The sequence below is a fragment of the Trichophyton verrucosum genome (assembly GCF_000151505.1).
Source record: "Trichophyton verrucosum HKI 0517 chromosome Unknown contig01030_1.f1.exp, whole genome shotgun sequence".
In the NCBI taxonomy this organism is placed as follows: Eukaryota; Fungi; Ascomycota; class Eurotiomycetes; order Onygenales; family Arthrodermataceae; genus Trichophyton; species Trichophyton verrucosum.
In genome coordinates this window covers 40,855-59,946 of record NW_003315184.1, presented here as the reverse complement: position 1 = coordinate 59,946, position 19,092 = coordinate 40,855, and the positions used below count along the sequence as shown (strand labels likewise).

Genomic DNA, 19,092 nt, shown 5'->3' with positions numbered 1-19,092 from the left:
GGTCTCTGGTTTCACAAAATTAATCTTCAAACGATAAATCTGAGTATAAATTCCGTTGGCAGTTTAGTGTTCTTCTGGAGTCTGAGAAATTGCTACTGCTTTGTTAAGGAGCTTAGCAGTCCGTGCTTATTTATATATGAGATATGGAACGCTGACCCAGGCTATTATATCCTCAAACGTGGAGTATCCATATAGCATCCTTGCGCTCTCCACGGAAAAGCATTCCACTTTACGAACATAGTGTATATACGTAAGTATACGCATACGTGTGTGTGTGGTCAGCATCTAACCCACTTGTTAGCTACATGCATCATGTTACGGCGTACACTAAGTTAACCCTTGGATGTTACACATTCGTTCTCGTCAGCTCAACCTTAAACGACCCGCCAGACCGGTTGACTTTTGCCCAGCTTTAAATGGCGAAACCAATTGGCCATAACCCGAACAGGGGGTAGCGAACGTATCCCGCGAGCACAAAGAGTCATCTAAGACATTGTCTTTACCGGGATAAACGTTGCCTACCCGAGAGCACATGGCCTCGAATATACCCGAATTGTGTCAGATCCCCAGTGTCTTTTCCTTACCAGCTTTCCCAAGTCAAATGCAGGCCGGAGGTGAATTTCAAAGAAATATGATAATGGGCTTCCAGCCGGGCATACCCCGCAAAGCGATCTTGAGCTCAGACTGACTTTTCGGATAACCAAGTTATGCGACTACTTAGGAACCCGGAGTATTTCGAGTCATCTACGGAGTAATAAGGTTAACAACACAGTAGAGGCACCTCTTTGTCTGTACATGACTTGTGCTATGTTGTTAAAGTTGGACAGGGTAAACCAACAGGCTGGGCAACAGTGGTACGTAACCTACCCGGAGTAGGCTTAATGCGGGTCTATGCAGATCGTTTTACTCTAGTTGTTGAGCGCAGGCTTGCGTTCTCTGGATATTTCTTTGGGGCCTGGCCACGTCTCTTAGTATGCGTCGTGGAAAGAGGGGTGGTGTACGGAGGACCAAGTAGCTAAGTCTTTTATAGTTTGACTACTCCGCGTGGTTCAGGGTAGTTAACTAGGGCTGTAGACAAATGTACATGAGCGTATGGAGTAAGTTTGCCAATTGCAGCCTTCTATCATGGGCGGACACTATGTACTGTGTCCCCTGTATGGCCGTTGTTAGCAGGCTGAGCTGACTCTATACAGTTGAGCTCCTCGTCAATTTTGTCATAGCCCCGGAATATCAGCCAGAATACGGGGGCAGTAACTATCATCACCACCGCTAAACCCGTATATAGGTACAATATTCTTGGGTTTACCGCGAGTGGTGAGGTAGCTATTCCCAGCGCAGATCCAATTCCTGCTGTAACCTGTCGCAATGCCTGGACTAGACTGCGCATATCCTGTGGTGACTTGGAGTAACTATACTCGGATAATGTTGCAAACCCTAGTATCTCTGCGCCTGCCAGCAAGAAATAAACAGGTGTTTGCGTCCAGACGCTGATGTCATTGGGTATGCGGCCGTCCTTCGAGTCTGGACAAGAGAGCGGTTGATCGTAGCATGGCCCTCTCGTATAAATCAATTTCTGCAGCCCGGCGGTAAAAGCCATCGCGGTGCTCATAATGACAAACGCGGAGGTCATCCGTGCAATTGGTTTGAATGCGATTCCATACCTTTGAAGCGCCGGATAAAGTATCTTTTGTATAAGCGGGCCTAACAGAACGCAAGCGATGGAATTGAGTGCCTGAATCGTGTCATTTGGAATCCCGCCCAGCCTCGTCTGACCAGCTTGAGAGATCAAGTTGTTCGTGAGCTGACTAGTACACAAGTAAAATGGTACAAAGCAAGCCCTGCCACAAGATCTTAGCAAGTAACCAGCTGAATAGATAAGGTCTGTGAAATAACGCACATTACTTTACAGGCTATGAGGCCCTTTTTCATCTCAGAGACGAACTGATCGGTCCACTCAACTTCCCTACCATACGTTGCCGCCTGGTATGCTGGTTTTGCTGCATCTAATCGAAAGCGTCCCCGAATTGCACACGCAATGACTTTTGCCGCCTGCGGTAAAACATTCCCCTGCGGCGAGAGCTTGACTTTCCATTATCAACGGGATGCTAGGCAGGGGGTAACTATACTCACAACGTACCGAATTCTTTCTGCCAAAATAGCATCAGTGGAATTAACATCCAAACCGTACTCAATGGAAGGAGGTAAGCAGCCCAGAAGCCAACTTCTTTCTCCAAATAGGTAGAAGCAATCAGTGAGAGGCTAGCAATATTGGTGAACCTTATAATAATAATCATTAGCAAGATATATGTTCCTGCAGCCTAGATTGTCTCTCACCAGTAGAAAACATTGTATATATACTGAAGAGTCAATGTTCTATCCGTGACAAAACTTTTACCCAGTTTTGTGACTACCAGTTGCGGAGTCAAAACAGTGTATTGATCACCTGTTTGAAGAGAGGTTAGCTTTCATGAACTCTCAAGAAGACATATCAAATTATATACCTATAAATGGAGACACCGTGGCTCTCACACCGCCTGTCCCAAGTCCCAGAAAAACCATGGATATTACTAATCCGGCAATTTTGATGGAATCTTTTGTCACATATGGAAGAGAAGTAACAAAAAGCGCTAAGCACCCGCAAATATTAAGGCTATACAACCAGTTAGCCTTAATCAGTATATGGGGTATAAGGGGCACCGACGAGAAGCTTAGACATAACGTCTTGTAACGCCCTAGCCATACATCTGAGAGAATGGCAAATGGCAAAGGCGACAAAAACGAGAAGAAAAAAAATGCATTGGAAATATTTGTCGCGGTTGCTTGACCAAGTCCTAAAGAACCCGGGACAGCAAGATTGCCGCGGCCATTTTGTATATAGTTTTCTACATAGGGTTAGGTTAGGAACTAGCTGAATTTACAGCTTGACAGCTATCTTGACACTTACGCCATGGAGTTGTTGCAGCGTAGAATGTAAATCGTTCTGCTGCACCCGCTACGAGGGCTACCCAAACAGCAGCTGGTACCGAGTCAGCCACATGCTGTAGATTAGCAACTTCGTCCTGAGTTGCTTCACGCTTTTCGTGTTGTGCTTGCGGAGTATCCATCTTTCAACCAAAGAGGCTTATGTATAATTAGACACTCAAGTGGTGTCACAGTTGGGCAAATGGTCAATAGTTACGGAGTACTGTTGCAATTATAGAGGAATATGAGCGCATTTAGTATGGATGCTTTTTGAAATTAGTCAATAGAGGGGGTGCCTGGCTCATACTTAGAGGAGATAACATTGATGATCCTTGTAATACTTTCACCTTGGGCCACGTAAGAACATAGATCCGTGTAGAGTGGCTTTTGCAAGGGTTACAAGAAATATGCAATTCAAAGTACATTCTGGGGCCGGGCTTCCTGTGGAGACAAACATGCATAGCACAAAGAACTGAGGACACAGCGTAGAGCACATGAGCTCGCGTTGTCAATACGAGGCAACAGAGCGGACAGTTTATCTGATTGGCACGCCAAGCCTCATCCCGGGAGCTAACGGCGAAACTCGTGCTATTATTGGATAATTTGATATTAAACTCTCAGACACGGGAAGCCAAAGTCTCTAGCCGCTAGAGTTCAGCAAATCACAGTTAACACTTGGATGCCCGAAAACGAGACATCTGCTCCCGCAACATGGCGATTTCATTCTGATCCTCCCCAGCTTAGCCAAAAAATCTGTCAGAAGTTTGTGGGATATGGAGCCGATCTTCCCTCTCGCAGATACTTGAAATACGGCGGACGCTTCTCGTCGCTATCGAAATACGGATCAATATTAACAGCATCTAAATTTGGTATGACTAAAAAAGAACTCGCACAAATTTATCTGCTTGTATATTTTTGAAGATATCATAGTTAATGTGTATGTGCAATATCTGAAACGGGAGGGATTCGAACTCCGGTTGAGGAGGCTGCCCAGAAAGCTCGTGGTCTGCTGCTTTCTAGACATCAGTTCTGGAAATTTTAGTGTTAGTGAAGACGGGCGTCTCGCCGTAATCGACTTGTATGGAGCCGTCTATCTTGGGTGGAGTATCGGCTATTAGCAACGTGTATAGCCCCGAGTACAAAATTGCATCGTGGATAAATCTACCTGGGGTGATCGACTTGACAACACCTATGCACTCTCTATTGGTCATGGGTGGGAGCCACTTTTCGTGATATGGTGACCAGCCGCCCCTTCGACCAACCAGTTCTGGCTAGGCAGCATACTCAGGTATCCCTGTCCTTATTCCTAGTATTCAGCAAAAGTGAAAATTGAACTAACTGAATAGCAATCTGCACCCCAAGTTCTCTTCGGTTGAGTAGACAAACAAGGTGTTATGTAGGTGACGTTGGTGCTGGATAAGGCTGGAGAAATGCCTATCTCCATACTGTCTCTTATCCTAGACATCTCGATCCCTTAGTTGCGATACCAAGTCTAAGAGGTTCAGCTTCCTCTCCACCTTATTCTCATCTGTGTCATTGACAAACTCTGCGAGGGGGCGTGCGCTGCCAGGGGGTAATCCATAAGCAACTGGGGTCTGGCCGGCTGATATTGGATAAGGTTCTTCGGGTCTTTCAGCAGTCCCAGGATTATCGTGACGAGTGGCACTTGTACTGGATATCTGTGTGTTGTCTCGGTTGTGTTGCTTTCCAAAGGCTAATAACGTAAGAAATATTAGTATCTTGTTTCCTAAGCCACCCAGGGTAAAAAAGGACTCAATTTTACTTACGGTGACTTCGCGATCGTTCGATGCTGAACGTTCTAGAACCTTCGAATGTCCGTAGCCCATCTTCGTCCCTAGTTATTGCCTCCTTTTGTCTCCATTTGGAGTCGTTTCGCACTGAGCCTACCTGGGCCTGGGAAAGCCAGTCTTGGCGCGGATGACGGTACTCGAGAGAAGATCTGCCTTTGAAATCATACCTGGCACTCCTTTGACTCGCATCTTTTGAGCTTTCTGGTTGGGCCATTCCACTGGTATATCTATCGCTGGAGGAAATCGAGGGCAATGGGCTTGACCGCGCCTTGTGGATACATAGGGGATCAGGGCGGAGAGAAGAGTGGAAAGATTCTCCTTCACCCGACCGTGGTGGACTCCGTGACTCTCTTCGCTCATAACTAGGGTGGGTATATTTTGACCGCTCTGGAGAGCTACGCATATGTTCCTCCCTTAACTGGCGGGTGCTACCGGTATAGCTAAAATCCCGAGAGCTACTCTCAGTTTCACGTACCGTATCTGACCCCACCGTTCCAAAAGGGCCCGTCGGTGTAGAGTTGTTTCGATAAAATTCATCTTGACGGCAGGCATACCTTCCATAGGGATTATTTTGTTGATAGGACTCCCCTTTGTGGCCGTAGTATGGATGTGGATTGTTCAATTCTAGAGGGACGCGGTGATTCAGTACTTTTGTTTACGATTATTCGAAAAAGATCGTTTCTTTGTCTCAACAGGCTAAATAAAGGAGATAAAGAACTTACTATGAGTCTGGTCTCTAGTCAGCTCCCGTAAGGGTATTGATTGCTGTGTCCTATAGTCATTGCCACTACGACCACCAGAGCTTGACGGAAACAACGTTGAAGTGCCAGATGGAACGGAATTTGAAGCTCCAAAATCTTGTAGTTCATCTTGAGACACTACAGGCGAATCAGGAAACTTATGCATAGTTTCACAGCTCTGCCTACGATATCCTATGTCCTGGCTAAAACTGGTCGAGGACGGTGCTAAGCTTGACCCTGGTTTGTTTTTTCGGATCAAACGCTGTATTCGCAATTCTGTAGTTGATGTACCAGCAGTATTACCCGGAGATGATGGGATTGGTTCTTGTTGGGGGGTTTGCGGCTGGGGATTGAAGGGGGATTCTTCCTCAGTATTAATAAGAGGGCCACGACTCGCAGATATCTTATATAAATGCTTGAACCAGAGGAGAGCGATAAGGATAATCACAATAACCAGAGAAGATATAAGAAAGGGAGGCAGGAGTTCGGACTTGTTGTTCGCCTCTCTCATGTTCAGAGACTCGCAAGAGGGCCAGAACCTTGCCTCCTAGTAGATGGGGTCTCTGGCAGGCAAACTAACGCTCAATAAGACTAGAATAGATCAATCTAGTATAAAAGAAATAGGACAGTATAGCCAAAGCTGTGATGCACTGGTATACTCTCTGTGCTATGATGCTGACAAGGTATACTCCCTTATTGATGCTGTGAGCGCCGGGCTTTAAAACATAAAATGGCCAAATAGAGTGATTAGGCTTGTCAGATTGTTGTAATGTGGGAGATCCGGGTCTATCCAGGTATATTAAGGTGTCTAGAAAGGATTCATTGTGAAGATAGGTGGTTCAAGAAGGCCTCCCCATTCACTGTTTTTAGACCATAGTCGCACATCCCTGCAATGAATGCTCACTTGTACTAGAAAGTATCAAGTATTTGATTTTTCATAGGAAGAGTTGCATTGGGATTTTACCTCCTCCTCTAAGGTAAATAGTAGAGCTTCAAATAGCCACCTAGCTTCGTTTCGGTCCCCTGTAAGAGGGCTTTTAGCGCCGACCCAACTCCATTTTTCTCTGAAGCCAAGGGCCGGCGGCTTCTCTAATAGACGGCGAGCCCTTTCCGCATTGGATAATTCCGCATCTGTGGGAGGTATCTGGGAAAAAGGGCAGCATCCCTCAGCGCGCCCTATAAGACCGAGGAAATAGCACCATTCGTCATGAGAGTAATGTTTTGGCGGATCACATGAGAGATCATTGTAAATCTTCCCAAGTTCATGTACTATTGCACACCATCTTTGAGAAGACAGACCTACATCCTGATATTCCGGGTGTTGTGGAGTCAGGTTCTCCATCGAAGCTGAGTGGTATGTGTGAGGATGATCACTGATAGGCTGCCCGCTAATATACTCTGTGTGACGTCCACGATGGCGCAGCGATTCAACCATGCCATGTATGAAGGAGAACAGCCTATTTTTGATACCAGTCTCGTGAGGGAACAGAGTTAAATCTCCTGCAAAAATTGTGGCATCGTGGAATAGTTTTGCAACAGTATCACCCATACTTGAGATTAAGATGGTGGTGGTCGGGACAGCGAGAAGTGACCATAGAACAAAGAATGGCTTTCCCCATGACTGGCCAAGGACAACATCACCATAACCAATTGTAAGGAGATTCACGTAGGCGAAGTATAGAGAGGTGAAATACGTCCAGCCAGCATCTCGTTCTGCCAGCCAGAATGCAACCGACCCAACCAGCCAAAGAATTGCCCATGCGAAAGCTGAAATTAGGAGAGAAAGCCACCGCAGCTGCCAGGCACAGGTCTTGTGTATACGGTGCATCAACTGGAACTCTTCTTGTTGCAGTTCTTTGTCTGACAATGAGTTATCTTGATTCGCCAGCGGCTGAAGCATTCGCTTCTTTATATCTCCAGATTGCAGTTGCTCGGTAACCAGTTTCCTCGTCTTTTCTGTTGTTCTTGCAGTAAGCTGTGTCCTCGCTCTTTCGATCATCATCGACCGGATAGACATAACAACAAGACCAAGAGTTAGAATTCCTCCAACGGCAAATGGGAACAGAAGGCTTCGACCAAGGTGTGTGGCTGGAGCGAGATCTCCAATTCCATTGGTAAGAAGGGTAAAATCGGCCCAGTATAGAGCATCCAGGTAGCTCCAGTTCTCAACGCGAGAAAATATGGCCGCCCCGATCAGGAGGTACATCATGTAGAGAATAGTCTGCAACATCAGCGACCGCTGGCTGGTGGTGAGGTGGAAGTGTTTGCTGTAGCGTCCAGTGTTCGCGCCATAGACGGTAACCAGTAGGAGAGAGGAGACAAAGAAGTAGATGGCAGCTGCCATGATGGCATAGTAGTAGGCCTGGGTCAGCTGTCTACCGTGCAAGTCCGTCACCCGAGGCACCGCGACGGTGAGGCCCACTAAAAGGGCCGAGGCAATATACCAGCCGCCAATAGTTATGGGCTGGCTGACGGAGAACCGGACTCTTCGAGCCATATTCAGCAGAAGAGACAGATTTGATATCAAGGCAAAACCGAGGGAGACGGAGTTAATCGTGATCGCCCTAGAGCAGGAGCTTTAGCATGAGAACAACTCTCTGTTCAAGGATCCTGACTCAGATTAAGCGAGTGATGAACAACCATGACGGGTCTTTGACGGTCTTTGGAAGGTTTCCGGTTCCAACGGTTCCCAGCTCTGCCCTCCAGTCCTGGGAGAGTGAGCAGATGCTGAATGCATTTGCCATAGGGCCCAGAGTTCCCTAGCCACAGTCATCTTCAGCTAAGCGAGAGCCATCAAGGCAACGGAAATGATACGGACTCACGGCTAGCAGGGGAAATGCCGTGCTGGCAAACCACCATCTCGTCGGCAGAAGACAGGGCACGTCGTCGACGCTGGGGTTGGGCGCCTTGCCCTTACCGCGCTCATCCATGTCTTCAGCCGCAGCCGCAGGTTCGTTCGTTGCACAGCAGGGCACTCTGCATACGCAGGACTTCCTCTGGCTAACTTAGTTACGAATAGTGGACAGGCTAGGGGCCTCCAGCTGTCCCGAGCAAAGCGTGAACGGCGGATGTCTGCGTGTTTATATGAAGTGAGGTGCAATTTAACATATCCTTAGCGGTGGAGCAAACACGGGATCTTTTAAGCTTGTTTAGCCTTTCTGGGAAACTCACTAACGAGTTAACTAAGCGATTGACGAGTCGGCTAACTTAAGACAGCAGGTAACAAAATAACTAGCAAGTTAAACGCCGTGACGACGTCAGGCGAAAGGAAAAAGACAGCATCAGGTTCATCCGCAATTTCATCCTCCACTCCATCGTCTATCGAACTATACCTAGATGTGTGTATACAGAGCCTAGCACTTCAGGCGGAAAAAGAGCTTCTCGTTGTCGACAATCTCCTCCTCGTTCGACATGAGCTCTGGCATGTCCCAGATCATGTTCACGTATCGACCACCGAGCCACTCGCGCTTCTCTGACGTTATGTAGGTGAGGGCATCGCCGCTGAGCTCGGGGGTTTCGGTGAATACTACGCGATGACAGCCGAGTCAGCTAGTTGTCTAATTATGCATAGGCCTCAGGGTGGACGAGGGGCTTACCGTGCTTAAGCTCAGGCGGCATTTTGTCGAATATCCCACGGACCAGCTTGGTGAAGACGTTTCCAGGGTGGATGCCGATACAAGTGATGCCCTCCTCTGCGTATTCAGCATTGATGCACTCCGCCAACCGAATGACGCCCAGCTTCGAAATATGGTAGGAACTGACGCCGGGGATGGCAAAGTGGGCGCAGAAGCTGCCAACCAAGATGAGATATCGAGAATCGCCGCCTTTTGCCAGCAGCGGAAGAAACGACCGAGCGACGAGATAGGACCCATAAAGGTTTATCTGGAACATGTCCCACCACTCAGCCGTATCTGTGTCTGCTACCTTGCCGAGGATGCCAGCTACTCCAGCGTAGTTGATGACCACATCACAGAATTTGAATTCCTCCTCTACTCGGGCGGCTGCTGCTGCCACGCTCTTTTCATCCTTCACGTCTATGTACAGGGTCAGGACCGTTGGTTTGTTTCGACCGGCAGATTCTGCTGCAGCTTCAACGTCCTTGCATACCTGGGTCAGGTCGGCACGGGCGGCAAGGGCAATTTTAGATGCACCGGCTTTGGCAAAAGACAAGGCTGCGGCTCGGCCAAGAGCCCCCGAAGCGCCAGTAATGAAAATTACTCTGCCTGTAAAATCTTGCTTTTTCGGGTCGATTTCGGGGTATGTGTCGCTATGTACGTCGCTGGTTATGGTATAGTCCCCTGCGCATTATTATTATTATTATTAGGAGACAAGAGCCAACACGGAACTGAGGGCGCTAGCGCTAGTTATGTGGGATGCTAGAGCTTACCGGGATCCTCAGCAGGGTTCGGGATATCCTTTGGAGGCGGCATGATGGTATATATATATATTCCTGAAGCAAGTATGCTCTATATAATTAATGAGTATAGAGTATAGGGCATACGGAGTATATAGCTTTCCGATTGTGAATTTCATTCCTTCCCCCTGGCACCAGGGCGAAGAAGGACTGGCTATTTATGTCGTTCCAGTCCAGCTAACTCTTCTCTATAGAGTTCCCCGGCAGGCTTTATAAGGCCCTTTTTTCTTGTTTACCAAGCCACAAGGACACAGCGGAGATGAGGACCCTTGTATATTTTACTAACTGGTTACAGTTAGAATGAATAGCGAACAACTGTTTATATCTTGTTTACATCAACTGGATTGGGGCTTCCGGTGTATTTTCCTATTTGACCATCGCAGTAACTAAGGCACAAGGAGGCCCACAGTTTGACATCGAGGGGGCTCTTCAAAGAGAAGTCCTTAAAGGAGGGTATAGCAGTTGCAGTAATTAAGTAGAGCGAACAATGATGGATTGTCACTCCATTAGTTAACTAACTAGTTAATTAGTTAGACAAAAGCTCGCATATTGTGGCGCTTTCGTCTTGAGATTGATCATGATATGGAGTAACAAAGTCCGACGTTACAAGTCCGACCCCCTGTACCTATTCTGTATGGAGTATTCCGTACGGTATCAATCAAATATCATTTTTTTTTTTTTGTCCCCAGCTAAGGACGGCGGATATGGCCTGTTTCCACCGCTACCGAGGCTTGATAGTGGGTTGCCATGGCGTTCATGGGCGCATCACTAATTAGTTCGGTTATACGGAGAAAGCGAAAACCAGTTAACTACTCCGTAATATGGGAGAAATAACCCCAAGGACGTACAATCTGCCATCGAACAGTTATCCGAGGAGATTCGATAGAAGTTAATACGTCAAGGTATAATAAAAGGGTGTGACCTGGGTAGAAAGATAGTATATACAACAAAGGAACTAGTTAACGACAGCAAGGTAATAATAGTTACCCAGATGGATTTGACGGAAAAATGGACAATGAAAAAACAAATATACAATGCTGACAGCTTGAAGCGAGGAGAAAGAAAAAGAAAGAAACACATCCGAAGCCAATGACATACATGCCCTCCGTACTCGTGCTCATTCAGCGCGAGGGGTCCTCTTGGATCCGCTTACTCCGTACGGGTCCGTCCGCTGACCCAATCCGTCGCGATGTTAGCTCAAATATGCCTGGGTTCATTTCAGTATCCGGAATGATAACCGGCGTATGACATGCGAACAACGCGGGAGTTCCCTGCACTCAAAGCGCCCTTTACTGCCGAAGTGAAGTTGCCATTGGCCCAAGCCTGGCTGGCGTCCCACATCATGACTCCGCCAAAGCTGGAGAAGGTTTTACTCCAGTTGATGACGCTGACGAGGGTTTGAGCATCGATATATCCGGAGCTCGCGGCCCCCTTGTTTGCAGGAGCGCCAACCATGATTTTGACATCTGGGTTTGCAGACACCTTTTTAGCAAAGTTGTCCCATTCCGCGAAGTTAAACTTGTCTTGTGACTGGGAGCCGAGGACGAAGTTATTGAGGCCACAGAAATTGTTGTAGAACTGTATGAAGAGCGCATCGAATTTGACGCCTCCTTCTAGCATCTCCTTATTATAGAGATCTGGGTAAGGGCATTGAGGAGCAGCAGTCAGGTAGAAGGTCTTGGATTTCTCAGCATCATACAAAGTGCGAAGCTGCTTGGCAAAAGGGACCATGTTCAACACGGTGGCTTCAAAGTCGAGATCAAATCCATCGATCACTGCATCGTCAAACGGGCGAAGAACTGAAGAGTTCGACGACTTTACCGGTCCAAACGTATCCCACAACAGGTTGGCGCCAGCGACGGCATCCTCGGCAGAACGGAAGCCGCCTTCACTGTATGTCGCTCCGCCAATAGATAGAAGAATGGTCTTTCCCTTCTTCTGGCAGGTCTTGATATCCTCGCTATTTTTCTTATTAGCCTGCATACCCCTTAATGATATTTGTCAAATGTATAGAGGTGGTCCTATACCCAATTTGTGGACAGTGCAGGAGGTCTGTTCCTGGGAATGGCTTGCAGGGGTCACCCTGGTTGGAGAAGTTGATTTGTGGGACTCCTCCCGGACCTTTGATCGATACGGCAAAGGCAAGCGGAATTACCTTTAGTTCATTATTAGTTAGCAAAACAAGCACAAAGTATGGAGTCGTTGGTCGCAGCCGCATCAATAGGGTACGGCCGGCAAACATACGTCAACATCCGCGCCTGTTATTGTCTGTTAGCGAGTGTTTAACTTTAATAAAAATGACAGTAACTAAAAGTAAGAGGATAACTTGCTTTCGCAGTAGTAGCTCAATCGCTGCTGTGCTTGTGTTCCATTTCCTTGATTTAAGGAATTCTGTCCTAACCATGAACACTCGCATCAGTATGTTGCTGTGCAAATGAAATGGAGGCCTGGAAAAAAGTAACTCTATGTTTCCGGCGATAGAAGGTACAAACCCCAGTATATAGCGACATTGTTATGGCCTGGAGAATTCAGACCGGCATATGCCGTCTTGACACCTGCGAACAGGGCCACGAAGGAGAGGATATTCTTCACGGAAGACATTGAAAAAGGAGTGTTAATAAAGAAAACCTAACCAGCAGGTAGGACGATGAGTGTCAAGACGATGTAGTAAGAAAAGCAGTTGGATTTATAGTACGAAATTGAGAACGCTGAGATGAAGATGTGTTATATATTTCAATCATATCCATAATGGCTACGGCAAACGCAAGGCCATGTGCCATGGGAACAAACCAGAGTTTTGTCCATCGAGTTGGGGGTGTATGAACGGCGAACCATGCACTAAAGATGACCCCTGAGGATGATATTATTTTTACTCAGGTCATCGAAGCCAGAGTAACTCTATTGGCGGTAAGGTGACGTGGGAGGAAAGAGGACGGCTTTTGCCATGAGCTGGGACAAGAATAGGTAAACAGCCATTAGAAACAAGTCCACTGACCGTCAAACGGTGAAGTGGTTGGAGGGGTATCACATTTCGGAAATTTCTGTGGAGACGAGGAATGCTCTTTGAGCGGGAAACAAACGACGATGGCATATGTGGATGGTATGTCTGATGAGACCTTCAACATCCATTCCTTCAACTACCCAAGAGGTGAAGACGTCTGGTCATCTAGGGGAGTTATACACCCTCATGGATCGGTGTATGCCTTGCAAAGGGCAGAAGAAGACGGGGGGGGATCTCATCGATCTGCCATCACGAAGAAGCCAGGGTCTACGGATGACACCATTCTCGGACTTAAGAGGCAACTTCTTATACCAGAAAGGGGCCTCATGGAGGACGCTTGATATAGCGTGAGCGGGAGTAACATGATAGCGAAAGCATCAGCCCTCGATATGTCGTATCATGCGAATAGGCCGGGTATACGTGGGAGGGCTGTTGCTGGGCCAATTCGAAGCCGAGGAAACATCTGCCTCCAAAACGGTGTAACCACAGCCACCATCAGATGTGCACACGGCAGCCGCAGTGACATACTAGAAGCACACCCGGACCTGGTGTCAGGTTCTGCGGCGCTGCTGGATCCCGGTGTGGCGTGCGGACAGGCGGGATCCCACCCTGCGTCAACCCCAGAATCTCACGTTTCATCTCTCCTCGTCATCCAGAAGTTCATCTTTCTCTGCTCCTGGCGTGTTATTGGTTCATCCTCCACGGCTTGATCTTTTTCTCCTGTTGTTGGTGTCACTTTTTTCTTGATGTTTTTTTTTTTTTTTTTTTTTTCCTTTCGCTGCTTTTTAAGGTTTTGCTTTTTAGTCTTTTGACCGAGTCATGTGTTGATGACTAATATAACATCACGTGTTCACTCTTTTTCCAACGTCATTTTTACTTCTTGATAGAAACAACAGTCGAAGACGAAGTGAAAGAAGAAGAAGAAGAAGAAGAAGAAGAAGAAGAAAAAGAGGATAACAAAGAGGTCATTGATCCGTCTCTGGTTGTCTCTACTCTACAGAATGACTTGTCATAGGATGGCAAACGGATAGCCAAGAAAGGAAAAGGAGAATGAAAGAAACTGTGGGGTGATGGATGATGGCTAGCAGCAGATGTCCCTTTACTGAGCAAGAATACTACGTCCACCATCTGCCGTTATCCGTTTGCGCACCTTCATCTTGAAGTACGATGAGCCCTGCTCGGCCATGATAGACTGGGCAGCTTGATGGGTTGAGGGATCGCCCCCCAGCTCTGCGTTGTTGGCGTGGCTGACGTCCAATATGGCATTGGGACAGAACACCAAAGCTTCTCCTGTTCCCAGGCCGACAATACGGGAAAAGAGGCTCCCGGTACTGTACTTAGAGGCACGAGATGCGCTGACGTCCATAATGGCTCCTGCAAGATGCCCTTCTAATGCCTTGAACCAGGCCGGGGAGCTGAATCGGTGTACAACAGTAAGATTGCAGAGATCCAGGAGGTTTGGGGACAGCGTTGGCTCCTGAGTTGCAATGATAACTCTTGTGGCAAGATGGCGCTGTTGTCTAATTAGAGATAACATAGTTTCTGTCAAAGTCACTGCCTCGCGGCTCTTGGTTGTCAGATACTATTCGTCCATGTCAGCCAGCGTCCCATGTATGGTCTGAAAGGTAGTGCAGAAATATGTGGGTTGGCGTACTTTATGAGCCTCGTCAAGGGCAATCACACGGCCTCCTTTTCCACGGCCCTCAAGGAATATACCTATGCAGATATTAAACAATGCACACGCGTCGTTCTCGTCCACAAATGGGCAGCTCAAGTCGATGATGGTTAGGCTACCCTTCTCAAAGCTCCAGATATCACTTTTCCGAGATATGGGTTTGCCTTTCCTAGAGAGTCTAACTTCAAGAAAAGAGCGGAGAAGGTCCAGACGCATGTTCAGCGCCGTACATTGGCCTCTTAGCGTTGATTTCTCTCGGATTCTTGTTTCAAAGTCCTGAAAATCGATGCCTCGCTGGCCATTGGACTCCTTTGCCATATCTCGAAGAATCTTGGTCACCATCTTAGGTAGGTAGGTTAGCAGGTATCCCTAATCCAGGGTTCTAAGAAACGATGGCCCTACCTCCATGTATAATGGTGTGCCTTCTGAATCGCTAATAGCCATTAACGATTTCATCATTCCAATACTAAGGTGGTCTTCGTTGAAGAGCATCGGCTCCACTTTTGGCCTGGGACAGCCACTGGGCAAACCCGGCAGGTTTGAGTACAGTTGGGTCATGCGTTGCAGATTGCTCGGTGATACCAAAACTCGTACTGGTATACCTACAGAACACAGATATGCTGCTTCGCAAAGCTGGCCCGTGTCCAAACTGGTGAACTTGTCATAATGGAGCACTAGACCAGTTAACTGATTCGAGACCTTGCCGGTCTGTGATGGTAGCAACAACGAATTTTCCAGCATACAGGGAAGTGTATGACTTTTGCCGCTGCCCTGACTTCCGCAAATGAATGTTGACCAGGGAGCGTTGATGTTGGCGTATACCAGATTTTTCTTTGCTCCTCCAATGCCAGCAATTTCTTCGTCACTACCGGGTGTGTAACTGGCGAGCCGGAGCCCGAGCAAACCGTACTGAGGAAATAATGAATCCATCGTGCTGGCACCTAAGAGAGCAGGGTGAACGACACCCTTGATTTGAGAAGAAAACAGTGGAGTTGTCTTCATTTGCTCGATCAAAGGGTTGACAGATGGGGTTTCCTTAGCTTGGCCAGGTTCGACAAGCTTCAGGTGCTCTGTCAGCTCTCCCTGAATGTGCATATCCTCAAGGTCGGAAGTGGTGGGCTCTGTTTTGGATTCCAGCTCGTCCTTGGGATCAGGTTTTGGTTCAGTCGCCGATTGTGTTTTTGGCCTAGATTCTGGCCTGGTTCCGGCTTCCATGATGTCTATTCCACATTCCACTCGCTGTTTGGTGTCTGTTTCGGCTTCTTGGCCGATGTCTGATCTGGCTATAGCTTCTGATCTGGCCTCTGAGAGATATTAGCTGTGTCCTTCAAATATCGCTTCTTCTAAAGATGGTCTGCTTTTTTCTTCGCTCTTACCATGTATCTGAATCGCCTTTTTAATCATCCTTCTGCGAAGCTGTTAGAAATTTCCAGTTAGCATGGCACATCTGCCAATATATATAATATACAGCCCTTAAAACATAAGCTGCAATCTTACCATTTTGCTCCCAGCTGCCACTATCTGTGGACTGCAACATCAATTGGACTATCTGGGGATGGGTGATGATCGGAGGTAAAAGAAAGAAGGATATGTTTTTGACAGAAGCAACATTCAAATTTATAGATAAAGGAGGAAAAAGTTCCCTAATTCGCGTCACACCCAATTTGCATATTTGATTCTACAAAGGACACTTACCACAATATTTGAAAGGATCATATTTAAAATAAGAATATATACATAGTGTAGATACAAGATGCCAAAATCGATGACTTAACAAGGTTATTTCATATCCGTTATACCCTCTTATGGCCAGTGTACAGATCCTGCCAACCCTTATTAACCTAGAAACTCCAAACACCTAGTCCCAGCCCTGTTCAAAGAAGCCATCAAGACAATGGCTGTTAAAAATAAAGATGAAGAAAGAGAAGAAAGAGAGGAAGAAAGAGAAGAAGAAATAGAAGGAGAAATAGAAAAAGAGAAAAGGAGCATACCCATAAGGTGTCAACATACATACACAGCAAGAAGAATGTACAGGTGAAAGCAATGGTTCAAAGGAGAAAGAAAGGGATGTTGTCAATAAAAGATACTTTGTGGCCCTGGAACGCATGACATATGGATAACAAGAGAATAGAGAGAAGCAAAAAATATTGAAACCCAGACCAGCTGTTTGTTTAGCTGCGCGTGTAGACTGGTGGTATAGCAGGCATCGGTGGCATTGCCGGGACCTGGGGCATCCTGCCACCGCGTCTTGCAGAGTTGGACCGGCCTACATCAGTGGAAAGCTGGAAGTCAGGGTTATTGACCAGAAGCGCCTCACGCTGCTTCTGCACCTTTTCTCGGGGGTTGTCCCACTCCGGCGGCTGCCACTTGGGGTTGATTCCGCGCTGGGAGATGGAGGTGAAGTGGCTAATGTCGCTGACAGGAGAGCGCATGCCATGCACGGCATCGACAGAAGTCCTCTGGTCAGGTTCCGGGGCAATGCTGCCTGGGGTTAGGGCAGACGGTATAAAGGCGGGATCAGGATTCGAGGTGTTGGTGAAGCGAGTCTCTACGTCTTCGTAGTAGGTGTTGGTAGGGTGAGGAGCAGCCCGGGGAGGGGATCGGGTCATATCTCTGGGTTGTGCATTGGTAGCACCAAGGGGGCTTGGGGAGCCGCGAGCGTCGATGGGGGAGAGAGGCTGATCATTCTTGGTCCAGCCACTTCTCGCTGGGATGAATGCGCTGGGGATGATCGACGAAGTCAGCGAAAGAAAAAGGGAGATCTCATGTTTATTTTTTTGTGTGTTTTGTTTTTGTGTTGGTTTCGCTGGAGGAAGAAAGAATGTCAAAAAGGGCGAGTTTCGTCTTTTATACATACGAGAGGTTGGATGGAGGAGCACTTTTTATCGGGGTGGGAGGAGAGGGCTGGCTGAGTCAGCAGCGGGAGTGCCAGGGAGAGCCCCGTTATACTGAGGGATGAGGTTGAAACATGCTCGCTTACTAAGACATAGATGAGACGCTTTACGGGCAAAAAAGGGACTAAAAAGGGACTAAAAAGGGACGACGAGGTGGAAGAAAAGTGGACGAAGATGCAGAAGACATGATTAAGACGGTGGCTAGAAGGTAATATACATGAGGGAACAAGCGCCAGCTCGGTTACCCAGAGATAAGGACCCAGAGAAGGAAGAATATCTGTTGCAGTCAGCATCATCTATATATATAGGTATATGTATATGTATATAGGGATAGATAGTGGAAGATAGGGACATACCATGAGGACGCCGAACATTTTGGCGATCAGCCAGCGGTTGCCCGAGACACGCGACCAGTACTTCATCAGCTCGCGCTGGGCGCCCTGGACGTTGTCGACGACGTCTTCGGTGTTGGCGTCGATGCGCTGGATCATCTCGGACTGCTCGCTGACCATGGTCGCCAGCTGGCCGAAGATGCCGCCCAGCTCGTTAATGGTGCGCTCGATGGCCTCGATGGCCTCGCCGCGCGCGTGGATGTAGGTGTTGGAAGGTTGGGCTTCCTCCATCATCAGCAGCTGCTGGTCGGAGTGCATTGGGCCCAGCCCGGACGAGGCGGCCGTCCCGTTCGACGACGTGTCCAGGGTGAGCACGTCCGCCGAGCCCGGGCGGTAGCCTGGCTGCGGGCTCCGGCTGCGAGACAGGCCGCCGCCGCCGCCTTTGGCGTTGTTGAGGTTGCTGTTACTACCGCTGTTATACAGCGGGGAGTCGGAGCGCTGGGGGTCGAGGGCGTGCGATCTCGATGAAATAGTGGAGACAAAGTTCTCTGTCCGTGACCGGGAGGCCTGGATGTTCTTCGTCCGCACTTCCAGCACGTCTTTGAAGTTGGCTCCCACGTCCGCCAGTCTCCCTTGCAGCAGCACAACGACCTGACAAATAGAAGTTAGCCTAGAGTGCCATATTGACAGTCGAAAAAAAGTCCCCCAGATGTACAAGCACATACATTGTCATTGTGTTCTCCCTCGTGGTCTGTCTTGCTCCGTGACGACTTCGGGTGCTGGGCCAGCGTAAGGGACTGTAGGGAGGCGATCTGGGAGTTCAGCGAGGAGAGATCCTGCTTGATCACATATGTCAACTCGGATATCTCGACCGGTCTGTCGTCGAACAGCGATTTCCGCTTGGCCACTGCGCCCTGTCAGCTACCTGTATATACCGTCTCGGTCTTCTTGGTCTCTAGATTAGAAAGTAATAAAGAGGAGACCTACACTGGGCCAGCCGCTGGAGCTTCCCCGTCGTCGACGCTATCCCACGCCCGATCTCTGCCGCCCGTCTCGCAAACTCAGAGCGCGCCGGCCGACCACCCGCTGCCGGCACGTCTGCAGAGGTCGTCCTGGCCGTCGAGTTGGCCTGGAGGCTCTGCCGTCCGCTGGCCTTGGACGAGGCGAGTCTCTTCTGCGCCTGGCTCAGGATCGAGCGGAACTCCGTCGTCCGGTCCTGGATGGGCGCGGGCGCTGCCATCGTGCCGTCTGCCTGTCTATCGTC

General features: G+C 48.3%; 6 protein-coding genes across 6 annotated transcripts; all 6 read right to left on the bottom strand.

The window, feature by feature from the left end:
- Window positions 1–4,418: 4,418 nt before the first annotated feature.
- Window positions 4,419–6,023, bottom strand: TRV_07598 (uncharacterized protein; the record flags this gene model as incomplete). The annotated part of the gene is made up of 3 exons (XM_003018358.1): window positions 4,419–4,675; window positions 4,749–5,396; window positions 5,495–6,023. The coding sequence occupies 3 exons, from the start codon at window positions 6,021–6,023 to the stop codon at window positions 4,419–4,421; spliced, it is 1,434 nt and encodes a 477-aa protein (XP_003018404.1).
- Window positions 6,024–6,601: 578 nt separating this feature from the next.
- Window positions 6,602–8,256, bottom strand: TRV_07597 (potassium channel, putative; the record flags this gene model as incomplete). Its single annotated transcript, XM_003018357.1, has 3 exons — window positions 6,602–6,688; window positions 6,816–8,076; window positions 8,150–8,256. The coding sequence occupies 3 exons, from the start codon at window positions 8,254–8,256 to the stop codon at window positions 6,602–6,604; spliced, it is 1,455 nt and encodes a 484-aa protein (XP_003018403.1).
- Window positions 8,257–8,865: 609 nt separating this feature from the next.
- Window positions 8,866–9,942, bottom strand: TRV_07596 (short-chain dehydrogenase/reductase, putative; the record flags this gene model as incomplete). The annotated part of the gene is made up of 3 exons (XM_003018356.1): window positions 8,866–9,038; window positions 9,109–9,810; window positions 9,900–9,942. The coding sequence occupies 3 exons, from the start codon at window positions 9,940–9,942 to the stop codon at window positions 8,866–8,868; spliced, it is 918 nt and encodes a 305-aa protein (XP_003018402.1).
- A 1,202-nt stretch (window positions 9,943–11,144) lies between these two features.
- TRV_07595 (class III chitinase ChiA2) lies at window positions 11,145–12,144 on the bottom strand (the record flags this gene model as incomplete). The annotated part of the gene is made up of 2 exons (XM_003018355.1): window positions 11,145–11,886; window positions 11,912–12,144. 2 exons carry the CDS (start codon window positions 12,142–12,144, stop codon window positions 11,145–11,147), a joined length of 975 nt encoding a protein of 324 aa, XP_003018401.1.
- Window positions 12,145–13,555: 1,411 nt separating this feature from the next.
- On the bottom strand, window positions 13,556–16,006 carry TRV_07594 (uncharacterized protein; the record flags this gene model as incomplete). The annotated part of the gene is made up of 6 exons (XM_003018354.1): window positions 13,556–13,723; window positions 13,805–13,921; window positions 14,078–14,509; window positions 14,582–14,971; window positions 15,005–15,885; window positions 15,979–16,006. The coding sequence occupies 6 exons, from the start codon at window positions 16,004–16,006 to the stop codon at window positions 13,556–13,558; spliced, it is 2,016 nt and encodes a 671-aa protein (XP_003018400.1).
- Window positions 16,007–16,460: 454 nt separating this feature from the next.
- Window positions 16,461–19,068, bottom strand: TRV_07593 (uncharacterized protein; the record flags this gene model as incomplete). The annotated part of the gene is made up of 6 exons (XM_003018353.1): window positions 16,461–16,790; window positions 16,873–17,408; window positions 17,456–17,792; window positions 17,853–18,479; window positions 18,554–18,735; window positions 18,816–19,068. 6 exons carry the CDS (start codon window positions 19,066–19,068, stop codon window positions 16,461–16,463), a joined length of 2,265 nt encoding a protein of 754 aa, XP_003018399.1.
- Between the last annotated feature and the right edge of the window lie 24 nt (window positions 19,069–19,092).